Source organism: Amblyomma americanum, chromosome 1 (genome assembly GCF_052857255.1).
Source record: "Amblyomma americanum isolate KBUSLIRL-KWMA chromosome 1, ASM5285725v1, whole genome shotgun sequence".
NCBI lineage: Eukaryota > Metazoa > Arthropoda > Arachnida > Ixodida > Ixodidae > Amblyomma > Amblyomma americanum.
The window spans coordinates 245,597,644-245,609,514 of NC_135497.1; the positions used below are offsets into that span (position 1 = coordinate 245,597,644).

General features: G+C 43.8%; 1 protein-coding gene across 2 annotated transcripts; it reads left to right on the forward strand.

Moving 5' to 3' along the window:
• Window positions 1–519: 519 nt before the first annotated feature.
• Window positions 520–11,130, forward strand: LOC144096306 (uncharacterized). 2 transcript variants are annotated; one of them, XM_077629388.1, is made up of 5 exons: window positions 520–601; window positions 1,354–1,447; window positions 1,979–2,054; window positions 6,443–6,572; window positions 10,991–11,130. In XM_077629388.1, the coding sequence occupies exons 1-5, from the start codon at window positions 586–588 to the stop codon at window positions 11,113–11,115; spliced, it is 441 nt and encodes a 146-aa protein (XP_077485514.1). In that variant the 5' UTR covers window positions 520–585; the 3' UTR covers window positions 11,116–11,130. The 2 variants fall into 2 exon arrangements, with proteins under 2 accessions (XP_077485514.1, XP_077485515.1); XM_077629389.1 differs by having other exon boundaries at window positions 6,443–6,554.
• Window positions 11,131–11,871: the final 741 nt, after the last annotated feature.

Sequence of the window (11,871 nt, forward strand, 5' to 3'; positions counted from 1 at the left end):
GATACGGCGCTCTTATTCGCTGTTTTTGTCGCAACTTAGTGATTTTATCTGGCATAAAACGAAATTGCATTCTGTCAACACCGTCGTCTGCTCCGTCGTCTGCTAGACATCCGGGTCACTTCAGGGGATCACAGGATCGCAGCTTCTACAAACCACATACCAGAAAAAGTAACTGAAAGCGCTTTAGTATTCTTAAATAATATAAAAATATTTTAAAATAAATGCAATGTCTTTGTTGTGAAGATAATATAAGTGTTCATGGTTTAAAAAACTAATTTTTTTGTCGGTTGCTAATTTTCACCGACACGAAAGCGCAGCCGTCGGCGCCATTGCCGCGCAACCGATACGTTGTGTTTTGTATTATTTGCCTCTTTGAGGCATTGCTTGAATACTTGTACGGTGGACACGTGTGAAGAACTCATTCAATAGGAAGGTGAGCAGGAGTGTGTTTTGGAAGCCAACGACCAGCATTTCGGCCTGTCAACATTGGCGAGTTTAAACGGGTAAGCCATGAAGAAAGAGTGCTGCGACGTCTTTTCCTCTGTTAGGGGAACGAAGACTCCTGCGCCGTTTTACTAAGCCTGGATGAATCGCATGGCCGGTGAGTCCCGCTCTGCGTTTCTTTGCTAATGATCTGTATTCACACGCGCTATTTGTATGCGGCTATATAGGGATGTGAGTGGAGGCAGTCCGCCTGCGGTTGCCGCAGCTACAATGCGGCGCCAAAAAAGCAGGGCCTATATCCTGCATGACAAGTGTTGTTCTCATTGTCTGTATTACTCGCGTGCCGTGGTAAATAAAAATGGCACCAGATACCACAACAGAGTTAAGCTTTCGCTTGCTAGCGCTTCGACAGTCGGTGCAAAAGCATGGATTTGCACTGCGTAGAGGACTATGAGCGAGAAGTGCTGCGCGGCGGAGCGCTCGCGCTTGGCCAGCTGCGATCAGACACCGCACTATTTTGCTCAGGGTTAGTACTCATCGGATTAGTGCTTGTGCCTTAATATGCGTCATACTAAATTTTGAGACAGTGATCGCATGCGAAAGGCTAGTTCATATTCATCGCCTTGTCATTTGTAAACTTGTCTGTGCTTCCCCAGTGGAACAGGATTTCAGGCAGTGTTATGTCAAAGTTAGATCAATCTTGCTTCTCCTGAGCTGTAAACTTTGATGCTTCCTCTCCTTCTGAGCACTGCGAGCTGTCGGAGATGCAACTGCACAATTATTTAGGATTTCTACCTTTTTGCTATATCCCTCGCTTTTGCGGCCCGCATTCAAGTCGTTCGCCATTGTCGATGGTTTTTTTGTTACTTATTTTCGCCTTGTTATTTATTCTTGGTTGCGTGCCATCAGCTGTGGTGCCGGCGATTCTCCGAGCTCGGAACTCTTCCCAGGCACGGGATCCTACCCACAGACCTCCCTTCGCCGCACTCACGAGTGTTCTTTGGTATTTTTTTGTTTCTCTTGCCTTTACTTGCATTGCCAGTCGACAAATGTGTGCAGCTTTTAATTGTATGCAGATTTGTTAAATGCGCTAGCAATTTTTCTATGATGCCAAGCTGTGCTGTGAGGTATCAAGCTTCCTGCTAGTGAAGGCATGCTTTTTTCAATTCTCTCTTCTCATTTAACCAAGGCAGACTGGTTGCAACTTTCAATTTAATACCTAGACATTGGTGCAAGGCACCATGATAGGAATTAATGAAAACCTGCACATCCTATATTCAAATTGGTGTGCGGTATTTCAGCCAGCTCATCTTTCAGTGTGGTTATAACAGTCATTGTGACTTCTCAAAGAATGTATATGGGTGCATTACATAAAATCTGTTCATTTGTTTTGTCATGAGCTAGCTCATTGGTTTTTATTTACTTACATTACGTCTAAGTTTAGTTTTTAAAGCAGTAGATGATTTCCTCTCTTGTCATTCATGACATGGCTACAGCCACTGACAGCTGTTGCTCTTGATGTATTTATTTGCAGTTGCCAGCGGCCAGCATCTATTGGGCCATGCGTGCTTCCTGCCTTCGGCTGTGTCATCCCTCCTGATCCGTTCATGGTAGTTATTCTTTTTCAGTGATGCATATCTTAGCTGCCTATTTAGAAAAATATTTTCAATATAGGCTTGCAGCTAGGTTTAGAAATGCATGACACTCTACATGCACTTCACAGCAGTGCCTCTGCTTATAATTACCGGAACTGTAGACTTGTACAAAATATAGTCGCTGATGTAGCTCTTGACGCAGCTGCTGTTAACATAAACGTGCTTTGACATTGCACACCTGTTGCCTGGTATGCATATGTGTCCTCGAAAAGGACCTATATGTTCACTTATCCCTTTAAAAACATTGTGCTCTACAATGATGGTTTACCAGTATTTCTGATACAGAGACCAAATTGTCAGTCAGTAATGTAACATTGCACGATGACACCAATCCTTGTATGATATAGCATCCTTGCAATGCACTGGGCAAGCTGCTGTCAGCACAGATTTATTGCTGGTTAATTGCCATAGCATATGGTTATACTGCACAGTTTGTACCTCTACCTTCTTAAAGCTTTATACTTTAAAAATTTAAAATTAGTTGAAGGAAAATTCAAGGAAATGTAACAGTAACTGTCTCACATTTTGGTGGACACTTGAACCGTGATATAAGGGAGGGATATAGAAGGGAAGTAATGAAGAGCTGATGCCCATGTTAGATGCCCCTCTTTAGTTAAACATACCACGCAATTAACACATTTGGTGCAAAACAAACATGGGACTTGCACGTTCACAAGCACCCTCATGTCAGTAAAACAAAGTGCCAATGTTGCCGTACTTTAGAGCTTTGCTCCTAAAAGCGCAGCTGACTGCTGCTCAAAGTTGAGAGCAAAAATATGTCTAATTTTCCTCATGTGCAGTCTGCGGTGCTGGTGCCATTTGCAATGGTGACTGACATTGAGTTGCACGATGCTCAGTCTGTTCCTGGAGTTAGTGATTTTGTCTGTCATGTGAATGTGCTGTTAAAATTAGTGCAATACAATGGTTCTCTAGTTCATTTTAGGTAACTGTGTCCTGTGCCACATGCTACCACCCATTTTCCTCAAATTTCCTAATCTCATTTAGCCATCTGATTGCCACCCATTCATGCATTCACCTACTCTTGGAATCCTCCCAGTGTTTTAGTGTGGTATTGCTTATATCTTCTCTGCATTACACATGCATTGCACTTCCTCTTTTTTTGATTTAGTCAGATCTCTGTTCCTGTTTCTTGCATAAGCATAAGAGGTGACTCAAGTGCACCATCTAGGCTTGTGATGCAATGTGTAGGGCACTTCGTTTTTGGGTAAAACCTGGTTTCTCCCTACTGTTCCATCAAAAAAGATTCTTAAAGATCAGGTTCAACCCAATTTCTGTGCAAATGTGCCTGTAAGAAAGTGTGGTTTGAAGGTGCACAAAGGCAAAGAACTGCTGGAGTGTAGTTTAAGGGAGGAAACAGCGCAATGAAACACGGACACACGAAGAACAGACACACACGAGCGCTGACTCACAACTGAAATTTATTTTGAAGAAAAGATGCTTAAATAGGAGACATGCGAGGGTGCTTAACAGGGCTGCTGCAGCGATAACCGCCAATCAGTGTGGTCGCTTCACAAAATTCAAAAACAGCAAAGAAAGAAGTAAGTGATAAAAAACGGTGTAAAGGGCCGCAAAAAGGTGGTCAGGTGACAGTAACAATAACAAGACCAATGGGGGGGGGGGAGCATTAAAACCATGAGGGACACAGATGTGAAAATACAGGTGAAACATAAAAATGAAAGACGTACAAGCTTTAAAAGCGTGCCCAAAAAGGGGGGGGAGATAAAAGCGTTAAAATCTTAAGACGCAGCGAAGGATAAAACAAGATAAAGGCACTACCAACAAGGGATCACAGAATCATTAGGCTATAGGTTGCACAAGAAAACTTAAGTGTTCATCAGGCCACCCAGAAAATTTAGCTCTTTTTCCGACAAGGAGAGGGATGCAGTGCTCACGCATTGTTCACCAGCTTGATGAATTTGGAGGGCTTCTAGGATTTCCCTCGTCAACCTATCTCGTCCTCGGCCGATAGTGGTGCAGCGATTAAAGTAAGGGGTGCAGATTCTTTCAGTGTCGTCTTCTGTGATTTTGCACTTCTTACAGTGCTTAGCCAGGTGCCCAGAAATTGCTATACTATTTACGTTGTTTTGATGTTCTTGTAGGCGGATATTGATGCACCTTCCCGTTTGACCGATGTACCTCTTCCCGCATGACACTGGGATGGAGTAAATTATTTTTAAATCACAGGGGACATGTTGATCAGAGTGTGCCACCCTACACCCTTGGGTTTCCGGCGGGTTATTCACTTTGGAACAGAGGGCGGAAAGCTTGTTGGGAGCCGTGAAGACGACATCCACGCCGGCGCGCTGTGCGACTTTCTTTAGACGATGGCCGATGGTGTGGAGGTAGGGCATTGCCACAAAATTTCTGCGTTTATCGTTTGAAGCAACAGGTCCGAGGTGTGGCCGGGGCTTCTTGATCATGGAGCCGGCTACTGATACAAGCAGATGCAAAGGGTAGCCTGCTGTCTACTGATACAAGCAGATGCAAAGGGTAGCCTGCTGTCAGCAGGCTACCCTTTGCATCTGCTTGTATCAATAGCCGGCTCCATGATCAAGAAGCCCCGGCCACACCTCGAACCTGCTGCTTCAAACGATAAACGCAGAAATTTTGTGGCAATGCCCTACCTCCACACCATCGGCCATCGTCTAAAGAAAGTCGCACAGCGCGCCGGCGTGGATGTCGTCTTCACGGCTCCCAACAAGCTTTCCGCCCTCTGTTCCAAAGTGAATAACCCGCCGGAAACCCAAGGGGGTAGGGTGGCACACTCTGATCAACATGTCCCCTGTGATTTAAAAATAATTTACTCCATCCCAGTGTCATGCGGGAAGAGGTACATCGGTCAAACGGGAAGGTGCATCAATATCCGCCTACAAGAACATCAAAACAACGTAAATAGTATAGCAATTTCTGGGCACCTGGCTAAGCACTGTAAGAAGTGCAAAATCACAGAAGACGACACTGAAAGAATCTGCACCCCTGACTTTAATCGCTGCACTACTATCGGCCGAGGACGAGATAGGTTGACGAGGGAAATCCTAGAAGCCCTACAAATTCATCAAGCTGGTGAACAATGCGTGAGCACTGCATCCCTCTCCTTGTCGGAAAAAGAGCTAAATTTTCTGGGTGGCCTGATGAACACTTAAGTTTTCTTGTGCAACCTATAGCCTAGTGATTCTGTGATCCCTTGTTGGTAGTGCCTTTATCTTGTTTTATCCTTCGCTGCGTCTTAAGATTTTAACGCTTTTATCTCCCCCCCCCTTTTTGGGCACGCTTTTAAAGCTTGTACGTCTTTCATTTTTATGTTTCACCTGTATTTTCACATCTGTGTCCCTCATGGTTTTAATGCTCCCCCCCCCATTGGTCTTGTTATTGTTACTGTCACCTGACCACCTTTTTGCGGCCCTTTACACCGTTTTTTATCACTTACTTCTTTCGTTGCTGTTTTTGAAATTTTGTGAAGCGACCACACTGATTGGCGGTTATCGCTGCAGCAGCCCTGTTAAGCACCCTCACATGTCTCCTATATAAGCATCTTTTCTTCAAAATAAATTTCAGTTGTGAGTCAGCGCTCGTGTGTGTCCGTTCTTCGTGTGTCCGTGTTTCATTGCGCTGTTTCCTCCCTTAAATGTATTACCAACTAGCCCGGAACCTTGCTCTTCTGGAGTGTAGTGGATGTCACATAATTCTTCTGACAGATTTTTTAAACAATTCTGGTTATTTTATTTCTCTTTTAATGTTTATTGTTTGTCGGTTGCTTATAATTTTTGGATAAACTGAAAACTACATGTACTGACTGGTATTTCATTCCAATAATTATACCCATTATTATGAAGCTGTGCTGGAAGGTAGGTGTGCATTTAGTATGCGTGCTTTGAATTTCAGTGATTGTTTCTGCAATGCAAAATTTAGGACAGGTCTCTGCTGTGCAAGTTTTTTGCAATGGAGTGAAAGTAGCTGGAGCAGCATTTGCTGCTGTGTCACCAAGCCAAAAGTTCTCCCACAGACCACTGAGCTTCTGAATACCTATGGCTTAAAGCTCGAAGCTCTGGTTGGCCTTCCCGAGGTTTTCTGCATTACCGAGTGCAAGCCCAAGGGCTCAGAGCTAACAAAGCATTTGAAACCATAGAGCTATACACAGTAGTGCTGGGACCGTGCAGCAAGTCAGTGTGAATTAGGTCGCGATAAACGTGGTTTACTGTGGAAAGCTTGTGTGAAAAAATAGTTGCGCTCACAGAAACCGCTGTTTCTTTCTTAGTTGGTCATTGAAACAAAGCAATGCATGTAAAATTTTATATCTCACTGATCCCTCAATTTTTTTCCAGCTAAAGACCAAGTGTCACATGGAAGTTGTGCAAGCCACCAAGTTGCGTGTGATTTTTGCCAGGGACCTGGAGCAGGCTGGGAAATTAGTGGATGGTCAGTGGTATTCACTCAGTAAGGCAAGCTTTTTCTGTAAGTACAGTTTTTAGCATGGCATTGCTTAGGAACGCATGCACTAATCTGACTACTCTATGACCGCCCATGCTTCAAGAATAATGAAGTTCATGAAAAAAATTGATTTCCGAAAAAAAATTTCTGCTTCTGTTATGTTTTTTCAGAAAAGTATTTGCCATTTAAAGGGCTGTGAGAACCTTAAAAATTATTTTGTGCTTGTTTTGGCTTTTTTTTCAAATTTCTTCCACATCTATGTTGGCCTGACCTTGTAGCTTGTCTGCATGAAATTGGCTGCTACCTACAGTTTGCTTTTTTGTTGCTCCTTTATTGCCTGTCACAATCTTTACTATGCGTGGCAGTGTCATGCAGTTTGGGAAGTAATCTGACCTTATTTCTGCATTGGCCTGTAGTGCAAGCTTTTGCATGTGGGGCATGTTTATGGTGTCCTTTTGTTTGCTGTAACTGCAGTTTGGCCATGAGGGTTAGAGGCTTAGTCCTTTTTTTATTTTGATGCAGTGTCATATACTTCATGCATAAATTAATGAAGTAAGCACTATTTTTTGTAATAAATGAACATTCATTATAGCTGTGGCCATTATAAGTGCACTTGACTCTAAAATGGCTTTCTTTCGGCCTTCAGTATCACATCTTAAAACCAGCCGGAAGACACAAAACAGGAGAAGAGATGAGCACAAGATGAGGCTGGTCTAACAACTGAAATTTTATTGAAGGAAAGTGGCAAAAGAAGACCTGCAAAGAGATTCAAGCATGCAAGACCCCAAAGCAGTGAGAGGGCAAAAAATAACCGAAAGGCACTGATTTACTAGTAAACCATCTAAAGAACTAATTCCTTACAGTGAAGGTTCACCGACGGTTTAGCCAGGCACTTGTTTTTAGCCTTACTGATGTAGTAAGCCTCAACTATGTCAGGACAGATTTATCACTTCCCAAAACCACTGATGTGCCGCAGAAATCAGGCGTGCAAAGAGAAAGGTCGTCCTCCGATTGCATTCACGAGTTTGAACGTGCAGTGTCAGGTGAAAATTCGCCTTCCTCTCTATACAGTGAAAGTGTTCTCAGCCAGGCGCACATTCAGATATCTGCTTTTCTGCCCATAGTATTTTCAGCTACGAGGCAGTGGAATGCAAAAAAACCTTTACTTTTGCAAGTGGTGAACATTTTTTATCTGCCGCTGTGCATAGCGGACGATTACCCGTAGTTGTATCAAGCCTAGTTTGAACGAAGAAGCAAAGGGCTCCTACCTTACTTTTAGCGGTAAAGACAACAACAACATCATACTTTGGTGCAACTTTCTTGAAATGGTGTGAAATAGCGTGGATGTAAGGTATAGAGCCCGTCTTTTTGTGCTGCTCAACTACGTCAGCATCATGTGAACGGTGTTCCGTTCCCTCGAGAGAGTAAAAGCGCACTCTGACAGGTGCGCAAGATGGGCAAGTGGGAACCCAGGTGCCATTGGCTTGGAAACCTGCTCCGAGAATGCATTCTAAGCACTGTGATGGCATGACTTTCATAAAGCGGTCGTGATGCATGTGATTGCCAACCTGTCCTTCACCAGCCTCGAGTGGTTCAACTCGTAGCTAAGAGGCTTCCTGATCTTGGGCTTTGGCGCCAACATATGTGGTCGTCCGCAAAGCGCAGGTCTAAGTCAAGAAGCTACAAATGGTTATGCTTAGTGAAATTCAGACGTAAAAGATAGGCTTTGACCACATGCCTAAAGATTTCTAAAACATCTTGTGCCAACTTATCTGAGCCCTCCTTGTGCAAAAAAATTAGGTAGCTATCAACATAATGAAATGCTACTATGCCGATGCCTTCCAAACAGGGCTTTGATGCGGTTTTGACTCTGGACAGAAGAATGTCGCAGACGAACAGTGCAACCTGGGACCCTCTGCATATGCCTGATTTCTGATGTAAATACCGCCTTGCCAACTCACAAAAGTGGAGTTCTGTGGAGTTCTAGTTTCTTGTGGACAGCAACCTGGGCAGGTGCTCTGCAGTGAGCATCGACATGGAGGGCCTGCACTATTCATTGTCACATGATAGACCTCTAAGGCATGTGCAAACTGCATCAGGGTGAACAATGAACATGCTTTTACAGATGATTGTGTGATTTCGGTTGCTGGCTTCTTGGGGCTGTTGTCCTTTTACTGCAAATCCGTATTTGTCAGTTGGCAGAGCGGTATTTACACGCAGGTCGTACCTTTGCTCAGCAACATTTTTTTTGTCTAAAGTCGATAAGGCATTGGAGGCCTGTTTGGAAGACCTTGGCATAGTAGCATTTCATTATGTTCATGACTGTAATTTTTCTGGACATAGAAGGCTCAGATAAGTTGGCACAAGATGTTTTAGGAGTCCTTAAGGCATGCGGTCAAGGCCTGTCTTTTACATCAGAATTGTCTAAGCAGAACCGTTAGCAGTTTCTTGATGCAGACTTGCGCTTTGTGGATGAATATGTTTGTCGGGGCTACAGCTAAAGATCGGGGAAGGCTCTTTTTAGCTACGAGTCGGACCACTCGTTGGGGAAGGATGGTGAAGAGGTGTATTTGTCGCTGGTTAAGGTCAGTAAAGATGGAAACACTCGATGGGTGTGCAATCGTGTGCATGACATCAGCTTTAGATAAGTCATGCCATCACTGCTGAGGACGCATTCTTGTAGCAGGTTTCCAAGCAGCTGGGTTCCCACTTGCCCATCTCAACAACCTGTCATAGTATGTTTTCACTCGGTCGAGGGCAAGGAGCAGATACTCCGATGATGCTGATACACCTTACCTCCACAGTATTTCACAGTCTCAAGAAAGTCGCGGGAAAGCGTAATGCTGCTGTTGTCTTAACAGCGAACTGCAAGACAGGAAGCCTTTGCGCCGCCATTAAAAAGGCTTGATAAAACTGGGTACTTGTCCACAATGGACAGTGCCACAAAAAAAGGTTCACCACTTGCAAAGTAATAGAGTATATTGCATTCCACTGCCTTATGGCTGCAACTAATATGGGCAGACGGGCAGATATCTGAATTTGCACCTGACTGAGCACTTTCACTCTATAGGGGGAAGGCAAATTCTAATCTGGCACTGCACGCTAAATCTTGTGAATGCAAATCTGAGGATGACCTGTCTCTTTGCATGCCTAATTTCCACGACACATCAGTGGTTTATGGAAGGGATAAATCTGTCGGTAGATAGTTGAGGCTTACTACATCGGTAAGGCTAAGGACACGTGTGGCTAAGCCATCGGAAAACCTTCACTGTAAGGAATTTGCTTTTTTAGATGATTCATTAGTATGCCAGTGACCTTTGATTGCACTTCGCCCTTTCACTGCTTTGGGTTATTGTGTGCTTGTATCTCTTCGCGGGTCTTCTTTTGCGGCTTTCCTTCAATGATGCCGCCGCAGTGGCTCAGTGGTTATGGCGCTCGGCTGCTGTCCCAAAAGACGCAGGTTCGATCCTGGCCGCACCAGTCAAATTTCAATGGAGGCGAAATTTTAGAGGCCCGTGTACTGTGCGTTGTCAGTGCATGCTAAAGAACCCCAGGTGGTCGAAATTTCTGGAGCCATCCACTACGGCGTCCCTTATAGCCCGAGTCGCTTTGGGACGTTAAACCCTCACAAATCAAATAATCAAAATCTTCAATTAAATTTTTGTTAGTCCCGCCTCTTGAGCTCATGTCTTCTTGTGTGTTCTGGCTGGTTTTAAGGTGAGTCAGTACCAACTCGGCCAGTCATAAGCCTTGTTCAGTATTACAACATTTTGAATAAAGTGAGTTTACTAGGCTATGTTGCCGGGGATCGTGTCCGCAGCAGTTGTGGGCAACACGGAAGAGATAGCGTCATATGATTGGTTGTGTAATTGGCAGAGGATGATGTGAGGATGCTGCTCGAAAAGAAAATTTCATAATTGGATAATTATTTGCAGCCAAAAATGTCCAAAAAGTGGCTGGGCCAGAGAAAAAGTGCCGCAAAATTTGAAAACACTGAAAGTAGGAGCTACAGCGTAGTGCCAAGTTTGAAAAACTGGAAGTATGGACAAAGCCAAAGCTTGGCGCCAAGTTTGAAAACTTGAAATGAGCAATCACGTGACCAGTGATAAGTTTCCTATACTTAACTAGGAGATAGGAAAAAGAATGATAAATTAGAGGCAATTAGGTAATTATTGAGAAGCGAAAGGCAATGAATGCGTGATTAGACTGGGCAAGTATTCAGTTAGTGGGCAGGAACGATCCATGGAGGAAAATTTGAAAACTCGAAATCGTTGCTGGGATGAAGTGAGGGTAAAATAAGAGTTAATTGATAACCAATCAAGTCAACGAGAAAACAACCATGGCGCCAAATTTGAAAGGCGACCAGTGTCGAGGAGGCGTCAACGCTTTCACATTTTTTTGCGCAGGTAGCAGCGGTGATCTCTGTTTTTTCTTTTTTTCAGCCAAGACAAAAACCATTTTTCTTGGCTCATGGGCGATGTATCTAGGAACCTGCGGCCAGGACAACGCTGGACAGCATGCATCAGCAAGCTCGAAAAAAAAGCACGAAACAGTAAATAAATATTGATCATTTTCATTTCAATTCTAGTGGTTTTGTGCACGAATTTCTCTGGAATGCACAAAGCTTGTGTTGACAGGCGACCATTAACAAGCTGTGCATTTTTGTGCATAGCGTACTCCAGAACACAAATCCTGTGTTAATTGACAGGTGACAGTAACGACTGTTACACAGTGTACGAGCACTACACAAGGCACACTACAGAAGACAAGGCAAACTACAGAAGACAAGACAGACTACAGAAGACAAGACAGACTCCAGAAGACAAGACAGACTACAGAAGTCAAGACAGACTACAAAAGAGAGGACAAACTACAAAAGACAGACTATAAAAGACAAGACAGACTACAGAAGACAGGACTACAAAAGACAAGACAGACTACAGAAGACAAGACAGACTACACAAGACATGCCCAAAATACGACAAGACTACAGACTACAGAAATTTTTTGTCTTAGAATCCTGTAGTGCGTTTTGACTGGGATCCGGCGAAGTAGTAGTACAATTTAAGTTATTTTCTAAGAAGGAACTGTTTTTTAATTGCGCTAATAGGGAACGCTTCATCGTGAGCAAGTTCGGAACCAGAACCGTCGGTTGTTTTCTCCTTTACTACAGTGAGTGACACTCAAAAGCTATTCCTTACAATCCTCTGCAACACGCATTAGGTTCGAACGCTCACGGAGTTGGTCACAGTTGCGTGCTATGCGGGATTTGCACTGCATGCGCCTTGCTCTTGGAATGACTAGACCCAATGATTTGATATGA

Bases quoted from the DNA above. Each gene is read 5' to 3' on its own strand.
- LOC144096306 (XM_077629388.1), top strand. The intron at 2,055-6,442 runs GTAGTTATTCTT...ATTTTTTTCCAG, and splicing joins TCCCTCCTGATCCGTTCATG to CTAAAGACCAAGTGTCACAT. The intron at 6,573-10,990 runs GTAAGTACAGTT...TCTTTTTTTCAG, and splicing joins CAGTAAGGCAAGCTTTTTCT to CCAAGACAAAAACCATTTTT.